Source organism: Alligator sinensis, unplaced genomic scaffold (genome assembly GCF_000455745.1).
Source record: "Alligator sinensis unplaced genomic scaffold, ASM45574v1 scaffold1072_2, whole genome shotgun sequence".
In the NCBI taxonomy this organism is placed as follows: Eukaryota; Metazoa; Chordata; order Crocodylia; family Alligatoridae; genus Alligator; species Alligator sinensis.
This window is the reverse complement of record NW_005842278.1, coordinates 223324-248922: the sequence shown is the minus strand read 5'-3', so window position 1 is coordinate 248922 and position 25599 is coordinate 223324. Positions and strand designations below refer to the sequence as shown.

Here is a 25599-nt window from a genome sequence, read left to right as displayed (position 1 = left end):
GGTGCTCTCCCCTACCCTGGGGGTCTTCAAGAGGAGGTTGGATAAGCATCTAGCTGGGGTCTTCTGAACCCAGCACTCTTTCCTGCCTATGCAGGGGGTCGGACTCAATGATCTATCGAGGTCCCTTCCGACACTAACATCTATGAATCTATGAATAATGGATCTTTTCCTAGATTTCCTGCATTATCCAGCTCAGTGGGAGCCAATCTTTTTGGCTGGCCTGCCACAAATTAACACCACAACCTCCCCAAGCTGTGATACCCTTCCTCTTCCAGCTGCTGCTCTTCTTTTTGCTCCCTACTCTGTGCTCCCTGTTTGAACTCCTGCTCTGCTTTCTGCTCCCTGCCTTGTGCTTTCTGCATCATCTTGTGCTTTGCTTTGTGCTTCCAGCCCTGTCTACAGCCTGTTCCATCCTTGATCTGCTGCATGCTACATGAAGAGTCTGCATGTCCCACTTGTGGCACTCATACCACAGGTTGACTGCCCCAGTCTAAATCTTCCTCCTTCATCCCTCCTCTCCTTTGAAACTTTCTTTCCCTTCATTTCGTTCTCTGCCTCCTTTCACACGGTTTCTTTTTCTTCCCTTGTAGATCTTTCCTCCAAATTCCATGTTTTTCTTCCTCATGTCCTTGTCCTTTCCTCTCCCCATTCCACACATTCATGGTCTTTATCCACTCATACAAAGGACCTAGAGATTTTATTAGACTCTTAGGCCATATCCCCATGAGCAGGGGCACGTGGGTGCTGCAGCAAAAAAAGCAGTGGCCAGGTGGGAAAAATGCTCTGGGTGAGTTAGGGGAGACTGAGGCCAGCACCTGGGCTGGCCCCATCAGCCTAACTTGGGGTCCTGGGGACCTCCTGGGGCTCCAGTGGCTGTGATCCAGGTTTGCAGAGCCTGGTCAGCAGCTGGAGCCTGGCTCTGGCCAGCCAGGTTCCAGTTTGAGGTGGCATATGCTGCTACATGTACGCTGCCCCACTTTTTTCCATGCTCTCTTTTTGATACTGGGATTTCCTGGTATCTAAATTTGGCTCAACACTGAAAATATGCAGCACAGAGAACCAAATCACATGCATGGGGTGCATTTTGCATCACCTCAAAAACCTTTGAGGCACCAGAAAATGCATGTGCATGATCATGTGGACACAGCCCAAGTGGGTAAACCTACCAATCAAAAGTGGGGAGACTTGAATGAATGTGATTAATCTTACAATCCCCATGTGATATGGGGAAAAACCATCTGCCCTTTACAGATGGGAACTGAGCCATGGAGGGGGTAAGTGACTTGCCCAAGGCCTCATAAAAAGTCTGTATCAGAAGAGAAAATTGAACCATCAGGGATCTCCAGAATCCCTGATGAGTGCCCTAAGCCTGTATCATTTTTCTCTCATCCTAAAGGCTCATAAAGAGCATTGCTGTTGCTCTTTCCCTCCATCAGCTCTACAGATACTGTTACTCTTTCTGTTCCTCACCAAAATTTTTTGTATTTCTTTTGAAACATAGCTCTAGTTTGTGCTCAGTGCTGCATACATGCATCCCCTGTGCCAGGGAGCTCACACTTCACAATGGCCAGATGGACAAAGGGCCTTCCCCAAAGTACGGCAGAGTGAAACGAATCTAACACTTATCAGGTTCACTCCTACCTACTATGGCCTCAGATATAGTCTTGAAAACTAACATGATGGTCAATGTTTACTCTGTAGCTTCTTACGAAAGCTCTGAGCACCTGCAGAGGCAGTGTAGTTGATGACACTATTAAACATTTCTATGCAAATGTATTTATATTTTATGCATGTCTGCATCTACATCAGTTACCATGGAACTTTCCATTCACTATTCCTTTATCTCCTTCACAGACTACTCATGGTTGGAACATAGTCTTATGTGTCTTTAAAGTGTTGCATATGTCTATGGAGTTATATACCTGTAATATCTTAGCTGAATATTTCCCTGTTTGTTTTGTATTTTTTGTTATTTAAATACTTTAATATATCTGTCTCAAAGGGTTTTTTTTCTTTTATGGAAGTTAGGAGTCTTTTGGTCAGAACTTCAGTCTCCTAGATATTTTTAAGAACCCCCCAAAACAACTCTCGGTACAATACTGCATGGATATCAGTGGGGCCCTTGAACACTGTCATTGAAGTGTATTTAGTCAGTCAATAAGAAAACATTCCTAGCAATAATGAGGGCAAATCACAGTAGATTTCACCGCTTAACCTGTGATGCAAAAATAACAAGGAAAAGTTTGCTGTGCATGGATGGTCCTGTATTTGCTGGAGTGTCCTTCAGAGAACTAACACTTGTCTGAGTCTTTGCATTTAGCTGGTCTATATTTTATTTTTGCAGAGCCTGCTACAGGAACTCAAACATCTCAAAGGAAAAGTGGAAGAGCTGGAAAATGAAAGAACCCAATATGAATGGAAATTAAAAGCGACCAAAGTAAGCAGTGAATTTGGCATTTAATAGTGAGTTATTTTACCTGGAAGCAGATGTTTACCATTTCTCCCTGTACTTACTTTTCTTGCATTTGCTATATTTCAGTGATAACTGCATAAAGTGAGTTTTTACTTGAACAAACCCATCCAATATACAGTTTGCCTTTCAAATCATACTTTGTGGAAATCTCTTTCCTGCAGTCTGTTGTTCTTTTCTGTTTTTAAAAACTAGCATATTGTATAACAAAGGAATTGTTTTGGGGCAGCAGGTGTTTATTTCAAGCTTTTCTATTTTACTGTCTCCATATCTGTTACAAGTCACTACAGAGAAAACTCTTTAGCCTGACTGTCACAGTTACCTCAATGTGGGGAAATGTTCCATTGGGAAGGAAAAATACGGTGCTGCTTAATAGTGTTTCCTTACCCCATGAACAGCATTAATAGTTTTTAAGATCAGAAAAGACTATTAGTTCACCTAGTCTGACCTCTTGTATATTAAAGAATTTCACCCACTTTCTTTCTTTTATTGAGCTGCAGTAACTTGTGACAAAAGCATATCTTCCAGAAAGGCATCCAATCTTCCACCCCGCCATCAAACACACTTTGGAATACTCTACCAAGCAAATTCATTTCCTAGCCACCACAGTGAAGGTTTGCAATGGCTATACCACCACCACATTGTATTGGAAAACAACTGACTGCCACAGCTACCTTCACACCAACACATCACCCTAATCGCACCACTAGATCCATCATCTAAGCCATGCTCTGTTACAGCCAAGTCTATTCTGATCTCACCAACTGGGATACACATCTTGAGGATCTGGAGCAGGAATTCCCACAATTACAATAAAATACCAAAGCTGTGGCCATGTAATTCCAGACACAGACTTTGTTCCAACCTGCTACAGTCCCAATCCCAAAAGAACAACATAATCTATCTAGTCATCACTTACAGCCCTGAGCTTGGACACATCATTAATGACCTCCAACCCCACCTGGAAAGGATAACTGTCTCAAGATAGCCATGGGGAACAAGGGTGTCATTGCTTACATACAACCCCCAAACTGCAAACATCATCTCTCGATCAGCAAGCTACCTCCTATTCCCACCAAGTCACCAGACCTTACAATAGCCCCAAATTCAAGCTGTGGCCCCTCATAACACAGACCACATCATCACTGGACCAAATAACACAGATAATAATATCAGTGGTTCATTCATCTGCACCTCTCCCTGCTTCATATACACCATCAGCCTTACAATGCCCCTCTGCTTTCTACATTGGACAGGCAGGGCAATCTCTACATGTCAGAATGAATGAACATCAGTCTGACATCAATTTTGGAAACACATGCAGGTCTATGGCAGAACACCTTAACCTCCCTAGATATTCCATTGGTGACCTCAGGGTAGCTGTTCTTAGACTAGCTAAAAGGAGGTGTACACCCAATGGAAGGGAGGGGCCATCACCAGGGAGGACAATACCTCGGTTGCTCGGGGCTGCAGGGGGGCGGTCAGGAAGGCCAAGGTGGAGATGGAACTGGAACTAGCTACCCGGATCAAGGACAACAAGAAGTTCTTTTTTAAATACATAGGGGGTAAAAAAAAGGTACCGGGCAACATGGCACCTCTGCAAGACACACTAGGAAATCTGGTCGTTGCACCAGACGACAAAGCTAGCCTATGCAACAATTTATTTGCCTCCATTTTTCTGAGCAGGGACTGGGTCACCCCCACTACCGGGACCCCGTAAGCCCCAGGGGAGGCACACCCAGGCCTAGGGTCAGTGAAGACCTAGTCAGGGAATTTCTGGAGGGACTGGACATATTTAAATCAGCTGGTCCTGACGACCTCCACCCCAGAGTGCTGAGGGAATTGGCAGAGGTCATTGCAGGACCCCTGGCACGACTTTATGAGCACTCATAGTGCTCTGGCATGGTGCCAGAGGACTGGAAAAGGGCCAGTGTGGTTCCCATTTTCAAAAAAGGGAGGAAGGAGGACCCAGGAAACTATAGGCCAGTTAGTCTTACCTCGATCCTGGGTAAGCTTTTTGAAAGAATTATCCTGGCACATGTCCGTGAGGGGCCAGTAGGGGAGGTTATGCTTGGGGGCAACCAACATGGGTTCATTAGAGGCAGGTCCTGTCAGACCAACCTGGTGGCCTTCTATGACCAGGTCACAAAATCCTTAGATGCAGGTGTAGCAGTGGATGTAGTCTATCTGGACTTTAGGAAGGCCTTTGGCACTGTCTCTCACCCCATTCTCATTAAAATACTAGGGCACTGTGGCATTGACACCTACACAGTCAGATGGGTCACTAACTGGCTGGAGAGCCGCACCCAGAGACTGGTGGTGGACGGGTCTTATTTGAACTGGTGGGATGTGGGCAGTGGGGTCCCACAGGGCTCGGTCCTTGGGCCTGCACGTTCAACATCTTCATCAGTGACTTGGACAATGGGGTAAAAAGCACTCTGTTCAAATTTGCAGACGACACAATGATGTGGGGAGAAGTGGGCATGCTAGAAGGGAGAAATAGGCTGCAATCGAACCTAGACAGGTTACAGGGGTGGGTGGATGAGAACAGGACGGGTTTCAACACTGACAAGTGCAAGGTGCTGCACCTGGGGAGGAAGAACCAGCAGCATACCTACAGGCTGGGAAACTCCCTTCTTGTCAGTGCAGAGGCAGAAAAGGAGTCATTACTAATGCCAAAATAAACATAGGCCGACAGTGTGGGGACGCGGTCAGGAAGGCCAACTGCACCTTGTCATGCATCCACAGATGCATCTCAAGCAGATCCAAGGAAGTGATCCTCCCCCTCTATGTGGCATTGGTCAGGCCACAGTTGGAGTACTGCATCCAGTTCTAGGCACCGCACTTCAGGAGAGATGTGGACAGCATTGAGAGGGTCCAGAGGAGGGCCACCCGCATGATCCGGGGGCAGCAGGGCAGGCCCTACGAGGAGAGGCTGAGGGACCTGAACCTGTTCAGCCTCCACAAGAGAAGGCTGAGGGGGAGGATCTAGTGGCCATTTACAAACTAGTCAGAGGGGACCAGCAGGCATTGGGGGAGTCCCTGTTCCCCCGAGCACTCCCAGGAGTGACTAGAAATAACGGTCACAAGCTGGCAGAGGGTAGATTCAGACTAGACATCAGGAGGCGCTACTTCACAGTCAGGGCGGCTAGGATCTGGAACCAACTTCCAAGAGAAATGGTGCTGGCTCCTACCCTGGGGGTCTTTAAGAGGAGGCTAGACTAACACTTTGCTGGGGTCGTTTGACTCCAGTACTCTTTCCTGCCCATGGCAGGGGGTCAGACTTGATGATCTGCTCAGGTCCCTTCCGCCCTACCAACTATGAAACTATGACATTTTAAGAAATGAACTTGAACGAGAATTTGCAAAATAAGAATTCATCCACTGACTGGACTGTGTTACATATGGTCTAATTGTGATCTGTTTAATTTGGCTGGGCATGGTGCTGTCCATTAACAGAGACAGGTAGCTAGCCAAGTGAGTTGGAATTCAGACTAACTTCTACCTGACTTCAGACTAACACAGCTCAGCCAAATATGATCTAAACGAGGACTAGAGATTCTTATCTCATTATCTGGATTAGATTTTTAGTCTTCATGACATCTGTAGGTACAGAAACCACCTTGTTGCTTTGTAGTTTGTTCCAGTTGTTACCCATAGTCTCTGTTTAAACAGTTGTATCTTATTTCTAATCTGGATTTATCTGGCTTTAATTTTCAGCCATCAGTTCTCATTAAGCCTTACATTGCCAGATTAAGGAGTCTTTTAGTACTAAGTATATTCTCCCTGTCAAGCTGGAATCAAATACCCTCTTATGTTAATATTCCCCATTTAGCTTCATAGGACTAATTGCTTGGGTAAATTTCCTCTTGTGTGATCAGAACCTGCAAAACGATTTCAGATTATTTAAAAAACATATAGTTTGCACTAATCGTAGCTTAATTTAGACATAATGTTTATTACTGACCTCATTAATTAACATTTGTTAACACAAATTCATTAATTATTTATACTGTCTGTGTTGGGTGAATGTATATATAGAGGAATTAATACATTAACTTATTTATATTTAGCATTATACATTATTTATATTTACAATTTTCTATGAAAAAAATAGGTCTCTTCTCATCTGCCTGGACAATAAATGTCCTGTGAAGTGGTGGGAATTATTTTTTTGGCTGCCTAGGGGCTTAAGGATTTTAAGAACCAAAAGGGGAAGGGTTGTGGGGGCAGAGGGAAGAGGAGATAAAAGGAGGGAAGCAGAAGAAAATAGCTTACTAACTTATTTTTTCCTCCTTCTATAGATAGATATATATAGATTAAACATAAACTTGCATCGGAATGTTTAATAGTGTCTGTTGAATCTACATATCTATATCTATATCTATCTATAGATAGATATAGATATAGATATATCCATTTATAACAGGAGGAAAAGAAGAAGATAATAAGCTAGCTTCTTTTTTTCCCCTCCTTTTATCTTCTCTTTCTTCTGCTCCCACAACCCCTCCACTTTTTCCTTTCAAAATCCTTAAGCTGCTAGGCAGCCAGAAAAATAATTCCCACCACTACTGGATAGAAATGAGTGGGAAAGGATATGGGGATGGCAAAGAATCAAAATGCAGGGCAGGCCTAGAGGAAGAGGAAAATTAACTATAAAAATACCATGAACTCAAGTGAGAACTGAAAGCTGAGTGTTCAGGAGAAACTGAGATTGAATAAGGTGTAAGAGAGAAGTCTACATCTGATATTAGGAAGTTTGCACTTATGTCTTCCTGTTGCTCCACTTCTTATATGAAAAACTGGAACAGATCCATGTCTGAGTTATTAAAAGCTGTTTAGTCACTGGGAAGCATGGTAGCCATTCCAGAGATATATTTTAAACTAGATTCTTATATTCCATCAGGAATGGCAGGCAGAAGTGCTGAACCTTTGCTGCCATCCAGCTGTCTGCTTCCTTCATGTCAAATATCTTGTCATTTTTAATCTAAACCTCTTCCCTTCCTGACCACCAAATCAAGGGATTTTATTCATATGCTGAGAGCCTTGTTATATATTAGACTCATAATGCAAGATGCTATAATTCTCTGTCTGTTAGAAATGTTATAACTAACGCATAGTATATTTTCACTGAGCAAAATGCACACAGTTTGAAGCTTCTTTCTCAAATAATGAAGTGTGTTCCGCCAGCTGCTTTTAGACAGACTAATGAAATAATGGAGTTGCCCTGTTACCATCTTGGCAGCCCAGTGGTTCTTTCCCTTTTTATTTTCGATGTCTTTCAATGTTGGAGATATTACCCACCCAAATGGACAGCTTGAAATATAATGGTCTGGATCAATTTACTGTGTTTTCACTCCTGTGGATAATTGTTTTTTCAAACTACTCATTGTTTCGGCTATATTTTCAAGAAAAAATATGTGAATATGAAAGAGAACATAATTTTACCATGTGTTTGAGAAAAGAAGCCAAACTTATTAGATTCTTAATTCATAACAATGTCACTCTATTGGTTGATTTTTTTTAAATGTGATAGAAATAGAAATGTTAAAATAGTAAGTGCTATATCTCTTCCAAACTATAATTAACATTAACAAAATAGTCATCTGTATTTATGGTGAAAAACAGAAAACTTGTCAAAGATATGGGCAACTTTCCAAAACTTAGGGAAAATAAACTATTGCTTTGGGGTTGCCTTGCCTCACAATCCTCAGAATTCCCTTTTCACACTATGTTGCCAAACTAGTCAAAGCCTTATGTATGCTGTAGGGTGAACAGCTTCCACAAATTCTCTCTCTCAGTTCCTGGTTTACTTAACAAGGACACAGCCTGGTCATATCTGACCAGATAATACAGTCCTGAATCCTTAAAATCATGCCATCACCACAAGGCATTCTTTCCTTGAGCTAATTTCTATTGAGAACCAATGCGTTCCTGTAAAAGGAAGAGCTTTACCTTGTGTTAGTGGCATTCTTATGGTTCTGTGCATATGTAATGCTTATAAATGACTCTGTTTCAGGGACCGGGCACCATTCAAAGTGAAATGATGTGAGTGTTTTGTGGGAGGAAAAGGATCAGCAATACTCCTATTCTGAATTTCTGTTGCATGCTTACAGGCTGAAATTGCCCAGCTTCAAGAGCAGCTGGCTCTCAAAGATGCGGAAATTGAACGTTTACAGAGTCAGCTTGCTAGGACGTCAGCACACAATGAGATTGCAGAAAGAGGTAAAAACAGATTGGGCAGAGGGAATGGGGAGTGGATCACAGCTTGAAATAGAAATGTTTGTGTTTAGTTCAGTGGGGCTACAACTGCTCAGTATTTAAAGTAACGTAAGGAGCACATCTACATGAGACGCTTACTGCACATTAGCCTAATAACACCGCGCAGTAGCGTGGTGGTTAAATACCATGCTAATCGACTACTGCGCAGTGTTATTAGGCTAATGTGCAGTAAGCATCACAAAATAACCATGCACCAATGCTACTGTGCATTAACTCTAGTTACGTGCATTTAGTTAGCACTTTATTAAGCAAACACTAAACTAAGTGCTCAGTATCTAAGGCACATTAATGAACGTGTAGACATGTCCAAGGACACATAACAGTACAACTAGGATTTTTTTTTCCTGGAATGTGCAGGGAAGGGTGATCTACTGAAACACTAAATACAAAAAATAGGTATCTGCACAGCGCTGAAACTTCTAATTGAGAGCTCTGTTTTAATCTAATCTGATGTAATCCCTATAACAATATTGTTTTTTAGAATGTACTTCAAAGTTTTATGAAAGGTTGTTTCCAATTGCTTTTAAAATGTTCTTTATCACTTCATAGAAGTAGCCATGTGTACGCTTTAGCTATTCAAACCTTCCAGAACATAACTCTCTCATTCTGGATCATCTCACGCTCAGTCCAGTATGTCTTAAATCTGTGTGATCAATATCAGACAGTGCCACACAGAACAGGTGATGCCGTGAATCACTGCCCTTCCATTCTCAGCCAAACTCATCAAAATTCCCCAGAGGGTTGTCCCAACAGCATTTTCATCAATATTGGGATGTAGCAGAGATGATGCTGTGGGCCTGTGAAGCCTTTCAATGCCTTGACCCCTCTCAAGTGATATCTGCTGAATCACTGCACAATGAAATTAGTGCACAATAAAATGGGATGTGAATTTACAACACGCTACCTAGCCTGTGCTAATCCACTGTGTTGACAGTTAAATCCAAATTCTGTTACTTTTTATGTACCTGAATAACAGTTAACAAGCCATGTAAGTAATGTTCTCAGCATTTATCCACAGTTTGCCCTCTGTTATCCATGTTGTGTGGACACTTAAGTGTTTATGTTCCTGCTGTGCATGCTCAGTATACTATGTACTGGACTGGCAGATTTGCAGCTATGTATGCAAGTCACAGAATTGTAGCCAGACAAAATCCCAATGAGAGGGAGGAGAGATTCCCTTTGTTTTAGCCCCAGTAGGTGAGAGCTTAGGGCATTCACTCAGGAAGCAGGAGACCTGAGTTTTAGGCCCCTCTCAGTCCCCACTCCCCTGAGCAGTCAAGAGTGTGGGGTAAGTGGATCCAGAAGGAAGAGAATGAACTAGAGGTTGGTTCAGTGAGATAGATGCTGCTCCTGAAAGGAGCAAACCCAGGGTTATACAGGAACCATTGCTCCAAATGGAAGAGAAACTTCCCCACTGTTTTCCATCCATTTTATCTTAAAACTACTATACGCAGTTTGCAATGGCTCAGCTTCTAAAGGAGTGCCAAAGAAAGGACTGGCTAATTCCTGATCTTTGGTATGGTACTTCAAAGCACTGTGCCAGGAAGTCAGGGAAACAGGTTCAAACACCCTCTGTGTGAGGGTTACCTAAAACCCAGGTCTCTACTTCCAGCATGAGTACCATCAACACACAGCTTTCGAGCTAAAACTTGGGAGGGTCCTCCTCCTTTTTTTTTTCCCAGGACTTATGCCCAGTGTACAAGCGTACATAGCCACATAGCTACTGACCAGTGCACAGCCTACTGTGTATGCACACGAGCCATGTAGTCACATATGTCCACAGTGCAGATATGCAAAAATACCACTTAGGAGGCTGGGCAATAGAATAGACAGAGGTAGTTAGTTGGAAATCAGGCAGAAGGGTAGAGGTGCCACCCTGCCTTACAGTCTGCCTTTTGTATTTACTGCATGGTAATTCATACCTTGGCTTATTGCTCATGAGCTTCTTTGAATAAACAAGCTCTCTGTCTTCTCTACCAGAAATGGAGACAGTCTCGCCATTTATTATACATCACTTGCTGGAGTGAATGCTCTTTCAGTCCATGTTCTAACACACATTAGAATCTGTCACATGGAGTCTGTGATGCTGGTTTCAGTCAAATGCAGAGCTTGTGCATGTTGGGTGTTCAAGATTTGCATGTATTACTAGAAAATATATTTTCCCTAACAATGTTATGAAACTTTAACAGTTAATGGAAAAAAAATTGTTTTCAGTTAAGAGAACATGATTTTTTTTTTCCTTGGGATGTCCAAAGAATTTTAAATATCCTGGAGGAAAAAAATCTTAGCCATTTTATCAAAGAATCAAAAGCTCAGGAGGTTTTTTTTGTCTGCAGTAAACATCTCCTTGATTCCAATGAGAAAGTGTGTAAGCAAAGTATTGTGGTCAGGGTATATTTGAATGGAATGGTACACAGTCATAGTAACATCTTCTTTACGAAAATATAGCTGACATCAAACTTGAAGGTCATCTTCTGAGACAGACAAGAATAATAATGTCAAGGTCTGTTTATTATGCTTGAGTGCATATTCTTATGAAGTTGCATTTTTTATCTAATCTGTGCTTTTTCTACATACTTTATTGACTTTCACCATTTACCATCGTAGAGGAAGTTTATAGGAGAAGGCTAAAAGAGAAACGTAAGCCTTGAGATTCACTATCTTACTGTTCCTTTTCACACACAAATTATAGCTAAAATGCACTTCTGCAGCAATAATTCAATGTCTGTTTACATTTGGCTGCTGCATTATAATATTTATAAGACATTGCTTTCATTGTTTGCAGCAAGCAGACAGCTACTGGCACTGCTTCAATCTTGAATTAGATTTATCATTTCAAACAAATATGAAAAAAATCTCACAGGTCTGCAAATCAGATGTTGGACTTTAAAGGGACACTTCCAAGGTTACAAGGCCTAAAATTTGATCTTTGCATGTTAAGTCTGTGTGATAGCTAGTATGCTTACCTTTTAAAAAAAAATCTGTTGTGGATTTTGAGAGATGGCTGTGTTCAAAAGCATGTTTAGCTGTTCTTTTCACCAGTGTGGTAAAAGGGAAAACATTTTGGTAAGGAAATACATTTTCATTCAGTCTTGTTTGAAGCCTTTTTGAAGCACTGTGAATGAAATTTATTTTAAAATTATTAGATATCACCTGCCTTGATACCTGTCCTTTTAAAATCTAACAGTGATGAATGAAAATTAGGTAAACAGTGATTTTTAAAGCTATTTTTCTTTTAAAAATGTATGGCTTTCTCTTTAAATCTGTCTGATTGCTTGCTTATTGCCTGCTGGTTTTTGCATTTGTTTAGTTTTGATTTGGCTTTGTTACTGCATGTCACACGTTGACTAAATGCTACTTTTTGCAAAAGAAATATGTATGCAATAGATTTAACATAACATTGACTTTTCTTAAATGTGTTAGTGATAGTACAGCCATTGGAAGCTGTATGGGTTTCAGGGTAACTGGAAGAAATATTTACAATTTGAATGTGAAGTTAGATGCTCAGTATTTTAGCTATTCGGTGTAAACAAATTAACTAATAAGACTTTTTACAACACTAATTCTTTTCTTTTCTTTGTCCCTCCCCCAGCCTTCCATTTACTTAAGCATTACATTTCATTGCCATCTTTGAGAACTGATGGCACAGTTTTTTGTAAACTGAATATTTGCATTTGAAAGTCTAGAAGTGTGTCCATTGTGTGGTGTCAATGGTGGATATAACACAATTAGTGTTCTGCTTGACCATCTAGATTTGGTTGCTGCAGTGTAAAGTATAGGGACAGTCAGTGGAAACTGTACATGGAGAATCAGTGGCAGATATGGGCCTATCACTAGTTATTAAGTCCCACTTTACAAACATAAATTTTCAGAGACACGTTTGTGGAGATTGGGGTTTTTGACTGCAACTCACAGAACTCAACTACACATGTTGCATTGTAATGTATGGTACAGTTCTGTATTAGCTATTGTTGGAGGTTGCTCTCAGTTATTCAAATTTAGAAACGTTTTTAACAGTTTATGAAAATCTTTAAGCAATGGACACTACAAAAGAATGTAAAGTATTACTGTAGGTTGTCAGACTTTCTGATTTGTAGTCTATCATCACTATTGAGAGTTAGGCTTCCAGATATCTCACATAAACTACATTCCCAGTGAGGAGAATTTATTTTCTTTCATTGATAGTTTAAATTATTTCCAAAAACTGTGCAATAGAGGAGTTTCTCAAATATTTCAGAAAATATGTTCCAAAACTTTTGCAGTTGAACCATTAAGAAAATAAAATACTGTGTAGTCTGTTTTCAAAAACTAAAAACACTGTATGGTTAGAAACATCTTTTTTAACAACACAGCACTTGGAAAGCCAAATTGTTGTTTGAAGAGACTCCCCAAAAGTGTGATTATTTGTCATCATTTAGCCTTAATTAGATTATGCTTTGTGCACTCAGATCCTACGCTGACAGGCCATGCAAAAAAAAAAATAGAATGGAACAGAATTGCCATCTTACACATTAAATATAATAATATTTTTTTCTTGCCCTTTTAAAACTATTTTAGATCAAGAAGTCCAACGACTGAAGATAGGAATGGAATCGTTACTGGTGGCAAATGAAGAAAAGGTGAGATAATGATATGAGTTAGCATGTCCATATCTGTACAGCCAATATTGCTGTGACTTGGAGAGTTTTACATGGGATTATGGGACCTACTGGGTTGGCCTTGCCTCACCAGCCAAGGTACAGCACTTATAAAGTGCTACTTTTTCTGCAAGCTGTTTCATCTGAGAAGCAGAGGTCCAGGGTTTTATGTTCATTCCTCCTTTTCTGCCTGCAAGATTTAGTAATCTTGGAGCAGCAGTTTGTGGCCTATCAACAACTTTCCCACACAATTTTCCATTATAAAATCTGAATCAAGTTCCCTGTATGATAGTAAGTGAGTCAAAATTGTCTTTTAAAGCTGAAACTGAGGTCCTAGGCGCAGCACAAGGTCTGAACACTGCCAAGAAAGAGCATTGCAGTATTTGACCTGCTTCAGATTCATAGTTTCATAGTTGGTAGGGTCGGAAGGGACCTGAGCAGATCATCAAGTCCGACCCCCTGCCATGGCAGGAAAGAGTACTGGGGTCAAACGACCCTGGCAAGGTGTTCATCTAGCCTCCTCTTAAAGACCCCCCAGGGTAGGAGCCAGCACCACTTCTCTGGGAAATTGGTTCCAGATCCATTGTATAAAAAGTGCTGCTTATTTTTGCAAGAGAATTCAGCCTTGAGGGATTTTTTGTTCTTAATAAATTTAAAATTAGAGCACTATAATAGTAATTGTCCAGGCCATGATGAGCATCAGTAAAATTTTAGTGGCAGTATGTGCAAGGTATAAGCGAATGGCATCCAAAAGCGTCCCCCCATATGGCTTGTTGCTGTAAGCAGGAAGCACTGAAAGGGTAACTGATAATTTTAGAGATTTAAGCATCTCATAAATGAATGTGATTCATAGCAGGCTGTGCTGCTTTAATTCTCAGAACAGCCAAAAATTACATCTGGACAATAAGACGTGGCATTATCTTCTGGCAGAGCTCTTACAAGTCTGTGTGATGTTTTGTATCCTAAAAGGAACGCAAAATATGTTAGCCCACTTCTACTATCAGAGGCTGTGTTTATAAGGATAGAATGGCTGTTCTATTAGAGACTGCAAAGTATTTAAACAGAGGAGTAGTGGCAAGCCCAGGGGTACTTATGTGTATTATTCAGAGTTGCCTGTTTGTGTAGTCTTGCAAAATAAAACATTCCTCCTGAGAGAAAACACTCTCAGAATGATTTAAATTCAAATGACTTCATTTGCCATTTAGGACAGTAAGTGAAGTAGTCAGATGCTTAATTTATTTTCAAGTAGCTGGATACTGCTGTTTTGAATTTTACATGAAACGCATATTTTTATTTTTGGCCTGGATAGCACAATCTGTCCTCTCTCATGGAGAGATGTAGCTGCATTCTTGGTTAGGCTAGAAGCGGGATTTCTTTTATGAGCCTGTTTTACCTAAATACTCAATGACTGTGAGGAGGATCAATATCATCTGCTCCCCTTCCTACCTGTCAAACTTCTCCTTTCTATCTGAGTATGTCTACAATACACTGAGTGATCACTCTGTCTGCAGTGTAGCATAAACATAGGCCACATAGAGATTTTTCCATCTGTGCCAGGAGAAAAGTCTATACAAACAGAGAGCTGTACAGACATTCAACAGATACCTTGCAGAGGAGAACTGGCTTTTCGCATGAAATTTAAATTGCATAGCTATGAGGAAGAGTTTCCTCCTGTCAGTCTGAATTGAATGTTAATACACCTCTCAAGTAAGGATGACACCCAATATCCTACAGTCCTCTCTGATTTCCCTCCTTGGGAAATGGCCCCCCATTTGTAGTCAACAACTACAGCATAGACATATCTCTCTGTGCAGTGTCATACACCACAGTAACATTTAGCTAGTAATTCTGTATTTACTCGAGTGCAAAACATGGGGGTTAACATGTGTGAAAAAGCCCCTTGCTTTGGATTCAGCTATGGGGAGTGGGGCAGGAGGGAAGAGAGGGGGCAGGATGCTGCTTAGGTTCCAACTCCCGCTCCGACCCAGGCTTGGAATTGAAGTTGGAGCTGCAACTGCTGCCACCTCCTGCCCCCATAACCATGGCCCAACATTGTCCCCTTGTGTCTTCAAGGCCATTTGACTCCTTTGCCACCTGTCTCCCTGCCACTACTTGGCCCACTGCAATCCTGGGGGAGAGAACAAATTTAAGATAACTCCAATCTGTCTTTAAGATACAGAATCAGATTCTGTATATGGAAAATTATAACAAATGTATCAATTTTTCCATGTATAGGATCTAGTTATCGGGAGGGGGTTGTCTTAAATTCAAAGTCATATTGGATGTGGGTAAATATGGTAATATGTATAGCTTACCTTATGTATAAATGTATAAGTATTAACATTTGATACTCTGTACATGATTTTTTCCTCTCCCCAGGATCGTCGAATAGAGGAGTTAACAGTGTTGCTTAGCCAGTACAGAAGGGTGAAGGAGATAATGATAGCAGTCCATGGTAAAATAAGCATTGCAAATTATATTTTGATGTCTGATCTTTTCAAATATTGTGTGCTCTGTAATGAATATTCTTCATGAGGCCATCAGTAGTAGGCCACAAAGAAATGCATAATAAAGTCTATTTAAGGAAACACATTATAGAAATTATAGAAAAAATGTATATCATGAAAATTATATGTATTCCATTTTGGTTCATATACTTTACTTCATATCAGAAACCTGGAGTCAAAGCCCACTAGGAGATTTAGCTTCTATTCAGAGGGGCTTGTGTGGGTGAGTGCCCCTATTAGCTTCAAAAGTTTTCAGTTGTTTGTTTTACATCATTTAATGGTAAAGCCCCAGGTTGGATTGTAATTCTGGTATTCTGTGGTCTACTTGAAATTGAAGTTTTTTGTAAGTTAGATAATTTTTAATTGTTGTTTGTTTTACAGCATTTAGGAACTCCAGTCAGAACTGGGCTCGAATTAATTTTGAGATTATAGAATCCCAGAGAAAAACTCTGACCTCAGAGCTCAGTACTTGAAGAGAACAGTAGCTGTTATAGCAAAAAGTGGGAAGAGAAAGGAGAAAAACAGCAAGATAGTTAACACGGGGTTTGCTTATGTAGACATTCAGGAAGGTTAGTCTCAATTAACTAAAAGTGTGAATTTGAATTGCATTAGTTAAACTGCATTAAAATACTCTATAGACACTCCTATTCAGAATTAACATAGCCAAATTCTGATTTAGCTTAATTCACTTTGGAAAGTCAACAAAGTGCATTGCAAAATGTTGGGCATGGTTTTTTTCTTCTTGTAATTCTAGCACGTAAATAATATGTTTCAGCACTGCAAGATGACTCCAAGAGATGTTAATGGGATGATGATGTCCTGCTATTCAGATTTCATGCACATTAGTCCAACTCCAAATGTTGCAATAGTGATCAGATATCAAAGAGCAAGCTAAAGTAATGGTTGCAATGTGTTTCTGAACAGGTGGTTGTTTTTCTTTTATGTAAGTGTTTTTACAGTAAGCTTGTTACAAAGAACTTTGTTCTCAGAGGTAATTTGACACTATTAAAGAGAGCCTTTTTTCTTCTTTCCATATAATGCTTTGTTAAAAGGAGAGATAGCAAATATAGTATAGTTTGCCAAAACAAATCCTCACTGCTGACTTCCTGGGCAGCTGCTGTTTTGAGAAAAACTTGGCTTTAGCAAGGTATTATAAAGCATTCTCGATCATTCTGTCCTGCTGGCCACTGCTTTTCTGATGTTAGATGGAGCAATCCCAGCCCAAACACACTGTTTAGGGTGGTGGACTTCAGGCATCTTGTGATGCATCAGCAGCTATCGTTCAGAATGGGGTCAAGGTACTTAGCATGTATGGATCTGTCCCATACCAGGCATCCATGCTCAGCAGAGGAGAAGCTGAGAGCCAGAGCAGTGGTTTGGATGGGTGAGGGGCTAGCTCCCACTTTCAAGTTGGTGAGTTTATACAGAATGTTGTTACAAGCACTCGCCTTTGCTTTTGTCTTCATGCTGTGTTCTTTGTATGAGAGGGTACAATTGAGGGTGACTCCAAGGTAAACTGGATTTGGACAGTGGGATAGTGGGGTCCCAGACCATGTAATGTTGACCTGGTGGTTGGCCTCATTGTTTTTGTAACATGTTGGCATGTAATTGGTTTTCAATGTAGTATGAGGTTAGGCCAATTAGTGCCCCACTTGGGGACTATTTGATATGGTCAAAGTGCCCTCCCACCCCCTTGGCTCGGCAACTGGTGCCTCCTGGGTCTAGGGGGGCACCCGGAGTCCCCTATGGCTGATTGCCAAACCGGGGGGGAGGGGTGGCACATGCTCCCCAGTGGTCCCCAAACTGGACTGGAAGTACTTCCAGTCCACTTCCAGGTTCACCGCTGAGCACATGGAGGAACCCCCCCGCACTCCTGTGGGATGTTCCATCCACCCAGCATCACAGTGTTCACGAGCTGTGCTGGTACCTTGACGTATGTAGAAAAAACATTTAAAGCTGTGTCTGTGTCTGAATTGCTGATTCTCTGAATCAGCATTGAATCTTCAAATTTGGATTTGGCCAAATTGAATCAGGGATAGTGATCTGAATCAACATATCGAATCATTGTCCATAATTCGGGCCGAATCCAAATTCAAATCGAATAGGGCCCATTTCACACACCCCTAATGTACAATGAAAGATCTTGCAAAGTACAATAAATAAGCACAAGCATGTGTAACAAAATAGTCAGATGTGGTATAGAGACATGAGAAAACGATGAAACATTCTTTAATTAGGAGGTGCTAAAGATTTTCCTTGTCCAGCACATTAATTATATTCGGAGAATGGGTGGTGTTTTAGGGTAGTCTTATTGTGAGCCACTCACTTTATCACTCTTCTATCTATGAACAATAATTTGGGCTACAGACTTGTCTGTGAGGAGCTGGGTTTTGATTGTTGTCCCTATTGCATTTTAAAATATATTTATTTTCAATCATTTTTTAACATGTGCCCAACAGGGGGAAAACAAGTAACTCAAAAATCAAGTCAATCTATTTGTACAGGGCCCTTTTTGGTTTTTATAGGAAAAACCTCTTGTCTGAAAGTGCCTGAGGATATAACTATCCTGCAATTGAAGGGGCAATGGCAGCTTATGTAAACTAACTTGACCTAGCTTTAAATTGTTACTGGTTCAGGTACCAATATGAGAGTAGCTCATGAAAGCATGGACTTCAACACCTGCCTGGATAAATGCTTGGGAGGCTCAGGTTTGTCTACATAAGCTGTGATTGCACATTTAGATTGCAATATAGATATACACTGAGATACAATATCAGATGTTCTTGCTTGGAAACACTGTCTATTTTGGGCGTTAGCTCTCAAGTTCCCTCATGTTGGATAAATCCTCACTTGAAGCCAGCTTTGTGACACAAAGGGTCCCCACCACTTACACTGCCCCGACCTACCACATGCTTCCCCTGCTGCCTGCCTGCAACACTTGCCCCTCCTCTCGTTCCCCCCAACCCCCATGTACAACACTGCCAAGTGTCTCTGCACTAAGTCCCTGGCCACCCCACATGTTCCAGTTGGATTCCACACCACTCTGCACCTCTGCACTGGATCCAACACTGCCCCGTGCCTCCATGCTGGGTCCCTCTATGCTGGATGCCTCTACCCTAGGTCCCTCACTGCCCTGGCCCCCCACATCAGATACTTCATTGCCCCATTCCTCTGTGCTGAGTACCTAGCAGCTCCATGCTCTTCAAATGGATTCCTGCTACCTCTTCAGACTGCAGGTACTGTACCTGATACTTGATTCTAAGATGAGGCTATGTTTTCCCTATGTTGAATTTGGAGGTGTGGGGGAGGTTGTCTTGGAATCAAGTAAATAATAGCAATACCGTTACTACTACTGATTTGGTGCTATTGTAAGAAATCTTATTGTGCTTGGTTAGGTTTGGGAGATCCTCTTAAACCTGGAAAGTATTCATCAGTAAGCTTTTTAGCCTTTAAGCATGTTTACCAGTGCTGTTATTTGTTTACTACTTACTATACAGTAATGCAAGACTGGAAGAGAAGACACAGAGTCACCAGATGTTTTACTTGGTTGGTTTTTGTTGGTTTTTTTTGGAGGGAGGGGGGTCCCCTTTTCAGAAGGCTAAAAGACAAAAAGGAAAGTTGAAAGTAATTTTCCTGTTTCTGACCTACCTTCCATTTTGTTTAGTTGTTAATCTGAATAGGGTGTTTGTTAGGCAGTATTTGTTCTATGTAATTATAATCCTTTCCAGAGGCATAATGTAATTCTTATGGGTTTTTTTCTGAAATACAATCCTGCAATGACCCAGTTTTTGTATAATTAAATACAGAGCATTTTGGAAAAAGTCTTTAAACTTGTTAACTTATGGAGGAATATTAAAAATTAATTGGTCAGATACCTGGGTTTCTCCCAGGATTCAGAACAGTATTACAGGTGAATACAAAACAGTTTTTAACGTTTTTATTTATTATTTTTTAAAGTTTGTTAGATTTTATGGATTCTTTAATATATTCTGTCTCGACAATTCTCTACTTAGAGAAACATCCTAAAATTGTGGTGAGGCTAATTTCTTGTTTGTCTAGGTTTGGTTTTTGTTTTACTGGGAGGAATTTGCTTAGATTTTCTGTAGAAAATCTTAGCTGTTTATATAGGGGAGAGATTTCAAGAAGCATACATTTTAAAAAATCTCCTCCAAACTACATCATCGATTCATATTAATGTAAAGAAAAAGCAAAACAATTGCACACATATATAACTTCTCTTTTATCTCCCATGAATGCCTTACCTATTGATGTAGATCAGTATTTGATACTTTCTTAGAACAGCATCCATTGAAGATGAGTTTTGTCAGTATATGTCAGTGAATGTATAGGTTCTATAAATTCAACAGATAGCAAAATTAATATGAAGTATGATTCATATCAGCTGATTGCAATTATCTTTGAACTTGCTGATTTATGGTAAAGAACCCTGAAACTACACCAAATTTCTTGCTATAAATTACTGAGTCCCGACATCCTGGTGTCATACTTTTGTCAATAATAGCAATACCCTCTGACTAGTTCACTTTTTTCACAGACTGGCCTTAAGAGATTAGCTTCCATGTTAGGGAAATTTTAAAACATTACACATTCAGTTCTGTTATTATTTAATTTAACTGTAGTGGATTTTCCACAAAGATAGGAAGTGCATATGTGCACAAGATCTGTCCAGATACTGCTTGAGCAAGTTGTAAGTCTCGACATCTCTAGTTTGAGTCATTCTACAGTACTGTAGGGGTTTTAAAATGAGTTGTTATAGCAGGCTAACTATCAAAGGAAACTTTATTCTGCTCAGATTTTCAGGAGGTAGACATATCTCTTCTTTTTCTAAATTAAGCCAGCACTTATGGTGTCTCTGTCTCATGTAACTTCAGCATCTGCTTTAGTTTTACCTTCCAGCTGTCCAAGTCTGATTCAGGTGTGTTAATGGCTGCATTGACCCATAGTGTAGATTTAAGGGAATTTAACCTACCAGAAAGTTGATCACAAATCTGGAAATATTTGTTAGTTCTGTGCTGCATCTTCAAATGGTGGAGGGTATCATACTACACCTGGTACTGAAGGACTCAGCACCTGTGGGGGAAAGTATTCTGTAGGTTGAGTTGTAAAACAGAGAGTCTAATAAGAGCACTATCAGTGCCTCAGATATGGTGAAGAAGAAGAAAAAACTTTGCTTTTTTTCCCCTGCTGTGCTCTCATTATCATTCTGGTGAAATATGAACCATTCATTATCCACATTTGTAATAGTTTGTCAGGCTAAAATAACCCTTGACTTTGAGTACTGGAATGTCAGGGTAGGTATATTTCTGTGTTTATATAAATTTCTAATTAAGACTTCACTTTGGGATGGAGCAGGAAAAACTAGATTATGATGGAGAGTTCTTATTCAAAAACACATGCCTTTTACTCAAAGGAATGCAGTGTTTTCTCTTTATATTTCCTCCATTTTTTAAAATCACACTGTAAAGGGGATATAGGGCAGCTCTTCATGAACATATAAGAATCCATTTAATATTCATTTTAGTCTGTAAGGTTCCTAATGTACCTTTGACCTTTAATTCTTTCAGGCTCGTCAGACAGAGTTCTGTCTGGTGGTAGTGAAGAGGAACTTGAAACAAGCTTGAGGAAGTGGAATCCTGTGACTAAACCCCAAGGAGAACTACTTAAAACAGAGGTATTTAACAAATTCATTATTTAAAACTAAATCTCTCTTATAACAGCCCTTGCTCACACCCTTGATCTTAGTGTTTTGCCACAATATAACTCAGGGCAGAATTTGTCCATGGGTAAATTGTATGTTTGCTGGTTGCTCTTCAAATTCAAATACTGCATATGGATTAGAATCATGAACTGGGCCTTATATGTTTCACATAGGTACCTCCGACAGACGTGTCATCAACTCTGGTGTCGTCAGTAACAAAAAAAGCTTTGGAAATCAGGCAAGATCTCTGTTTCATGTTTTCTTTGCGAATTATAACTAGCATAAATAATCTATGCATGTATTAATAAAATAATATTAGATATAGAGATAATATATTATCTTGCATTTTCTTCTCTGTAACAGGATGAGGAAGTACTGCTTGTCATGTATGCTGACAATGCTGATTTAGTAATGTTGTATATTGAGAAGTATAGATAACCACAAAACTTAAAATAAGCTATTTTATTCTGATTAACAGTGGAAGTATTCCAGTTCCTTCAAATAACCTAATTTCTCCACATGAGGAATCTTCAGAAATCAGAAGTAGGCAAGTATACTATTACTTGAAAAATGTGTCCCAAGAATTGGTTGAAATCTGCAGAACGTTTAGCTGGAAATCTTGTGATTTTTTCCACCAAATTTTGATGGTTTTAAAGGTTCCTGTCTATTGCAAATTACTCCATGATTTCTGCTTTTTGTCCTGATGAAAGGCCCTTTAAAACACTACTAATAGATACACCATAATGGTATGTTAAATATTAAACTAGTTTTACTGCACCCTTTATTTTTGGGTCTGTCTTGGTCTCCTGCTGTCTCTTTTTTTCATTGGGTAACTTGGCTAATAATATGTCGAAATAAATTGTCTATGGATCCTATGATCATAAATATTATCATCTGGGTAATATGTATTATTCCTCAGCAGTTATTTTGTATTTATTGAGGAACTCTTTCTCAATTTAATTTATTGTATACTTTAAGGGTTCCACAGAAGAAACTGTCAAGTAGTCTAGAGGACTTGCAGAGTGAATCCCTGGAAAAGGTTAGTTTATAAATAGTTCAAACTTTTCATATTTAATGTCAAAACTGAGAAATGTATGTTGAATATAGATATTGACTGCTTGTAGTATACTTGAGCAACCAATGCCAATACTGAATCTACAAAAAGACTTGTGACGTTGTAGTTCAAAATCTTTTCCCCCACATCCAAGCTTAGAGAGAACAAAATATTTGACTTGTCTGCACCAAAACATCCAAAAAATAAGCTGTGCAGCTAAAAAAGATGGAGCATGCAAAAGATGGAGGAAGCAAAAACTGCACTGAAGTGAAATATATTGAATGTGTAAATAAGAATGAGAATTAATCTTTCTGTGATTAGGTTAGGGGCATATGTTCTTTAAAACTGGTGCAAGGCTACTATTTGAATAAGTAATACTTTTTTTTTCTTTTTAAAAGTAAATATTTTTATGGAGTTGCCACATTAGCACTTGTACTTCCTCAAAATATTTTATTTACCTATATTTCACAGTATTGTCTCCAGATCCAGTGTCTAATGCTGTTAGTATATGGACATTCATCTCCTGCTAAATCACTGTTAATGTTTCTGTTTTATGAAATTCTACAGTGATTCATTGCTGTTGTAGATTTATCTTACCAAAAATTTATAATGCTTTTTCTGATGTAACAATGGAAACAATCGTGAACACAATTAACATGTATTTCTTTTATGTATAAAATAACTTTAATTCCAGAGGTGCAAGATAACCTACCTTTAAAATTATTTTAAAATAAATTAAATTACTAAATATTGAGGCAAAGTAACTATTTCTGCCCAGGATTGTGATTACTTGTAAATATACTTATTACTTCCTGTGCTAGACATCTGATATAAATAAATGTCATTACTGAAGTTGGTGTTGCTGTTATATTATTTAAACAGGGGAAGCAATATTCTTAATACCAAGACTTAAATACATTTCAGTTAGGCTTCCTTTTCAGCTTGTTGAAGTCTTTATTTCCATACAATCAAATGGATCATTTTGGGGGGTTTCTGAGCTATTATTTTAATTTTGCCTGAGTATTGTTGATTTTTAAAATATGCTGGGTTTGTAAAATACTAGTTGTCCATGCACATTAATGCCATTTAAATATGTAACCATATCTACAATAATATGGTCAATTCCCAAGTTTCTTCAAATTGTCTTAAAATCTTTTCTGTTCTCTTTTGAGTTTTTAGGATGACTATAACTAATTAAAATGTTTGAAATTCATTTTGCACACATTTTATTGCAGTGATACAAATGGCAAATGAATCAAGGACTAACATTTTTAGTTCCTTGTAGAATTTTAAAGGTCTATTTTCCCCTAGATGTTCTCCTCCATACCCTATTAATGTTAAAAAAAAAAACCTATACATTATTCATGGGTAGGAATTGATCCATCAGTCTGGGGTGTGGGTTGCCAGGTCTCAGAAAAAAGGCATGTAGTTAGAAGAGAAGCTACATACAGAAAGCTGCAAATAAGTTAGTTTAAACTCCAGTTCAGCAAACCATTTATACAAGTACTTAAGATGAAGCACATGAACAATCCCAGTGAAGTCAGTGGGGTCTAAGGGCATGTCTACACATCGCCCTATGGTGACATTGTTACTAAACCATGTTACTGCACCTTTTGGAAGTACTAAAGCAAGGTGCACTAACCACCCATACTGTGCCGTGCGCATGGTACATGGTTAGTTTTTGCTTCTACTTCACCTAGTGGCATGCTAAAACAGGGGAGCACGCCACCATGGTGAAGTAGCTGCCGGTCATGTGTAGACTCATGTGATCGCTATGTCGCCATAGTGCAACATGTAGATATACCGTAAGTATATGTATAAGTGGTTTGCTCAGTATTTGTCAGCTTGTTAATATGTTTTAAGCATATGCTTCCCCGCATTACTGAATCAAGGCCTTTATTTTTTGGTATTCTTTCCTTGAGTCCAATGAGCTAATGCTGAGGGTCCTGTCTTACTTGGAGCTACGATATTTTGCATGAAACATAAGACAGTGATACTGATTACTTGCAGGGATTAAATATCACATGGCATTTCTTTTTTTTAAATAAAAATTAGTGTAGTCAATCTGACTTAGGTTACCATTTCCATAATTACATTTCTACTCAAGTTTTTTCCACAGCTGCAATTGACTAAGATGTTCTTCCCTTTCTATCTGCTGCTGCTATGAAATATAAGGTTGCTGTGGGTTCTCAAAAAGATGACATATCCCACTCTAAAGCAGGCAACAATGGTTTTTGGTTGAGGTGATTCCTAATCTATAGGCCTGATTCCTCTCTTGCTGAATTGTAAGGCAAAAAAAATCCACTGGCCTTAATAAAACCTAGATGGGATCTCTGTTTTGTAAAATGGTTGGACTTGAAACATTTGATTTTGAATATTTATTATTTTAATATCTGAGGAGAAAATAGACCTTTTAATATCAATATCTATAAGCAGCATTACTACCCTAGAAATCAGACTAAAACTGTTGTTTTGTGTTTTTTGTATGTGTATACTAACAATTGTCTGTTACTTTTTTCCATCAAAACTTTGAAATTACCTTCCCTGCAACTCGATAGCATGTAGACGGCAAGCCAGTAGACCCTGTTGTAGAACAAGAGGTATATTAACTGTATCTTAACTCCTTTAATATTTACCCACTATAATTGTGATTTGGTTTGGCTATTTTTTCACTTCACATCTGGTTTTCCTTCAATATTTTGTATTGTTAATTTTTTTATTTTTTTTTAAGTAAGCAGGGGGGGGAAATCAGGTATTTAACAGAAAAAAAACTTAGAAAGATTCAATAGTTGGAAGGTAAAATTAAGCAGATACAAGAAAGAATTTTTAAGAGTAAACGTTAAAAAAATTATACTAATTATCCACTGGATCAATTTGCTAAGGGATGCAGTGGATTCTATACCATATGAAATATTTGGATCAAGAATGGG

The 25599-nt window shown here is 39.4% G+C and overlaps 1 protein-coding gene across 8 annotated transcripts in view; it reads left to right on the top strand.

The window, feature by feature from the left end:
* The window catches only part of PPFIBP2 (PPFIA binding protein 2), a 206012-nt gene that overhangs the window by 148933 nt on the left and 31480 nt on the right, over nucleotides 1-25599 (top strand). For 6 of the 8 annotated variants that reach the window (XM_025209275.1, XM_025209279.1, XM_025209277.1 and 3 more), the window contains 10 exons: nucleotides 2345-2437; nucleotides 8587-8695; nucleotides 11360-11392; nucleotides 13310-13371; nucleotides 15769-15844; nucleotides 21482-21588; nucleotides 21789-21853; nucleotides 22094-22162; nucleotides 22594-22654; nucleotides 25228-25269. In XM_025209275.1, coding sequence (XP_025065060.1) covers nucleotides 2345-2437; nucleotides 8587-8695; nucleotides 11360-11392; nucleotides 13310-13371; nucleotides 15769-15844; nucleotides 21482-21588; nucleotides 21789-21853; nucleotides 22094-22162; nucleotides 22594-22654; nucleotides 25228-25269 — 717 coding nt within the window. The remainder of the gene's footprint in view (nucleotides 1-2344; nucleotides 2438-8586; nucleotides 8696-11359; nucleotides 11393-13309; nucleotides 13372-15768; nucleotides 15845-21481; nucleotides 21589-21788; nucleotides 21854-22093; nucleotides 22163-22593; nucleotides 22655-25227; nucleotides 25270-25599) is intronic. The other 2 variants (XM_014521940.2, XM_014521943.2) reach the window with 1 other exon arrangement.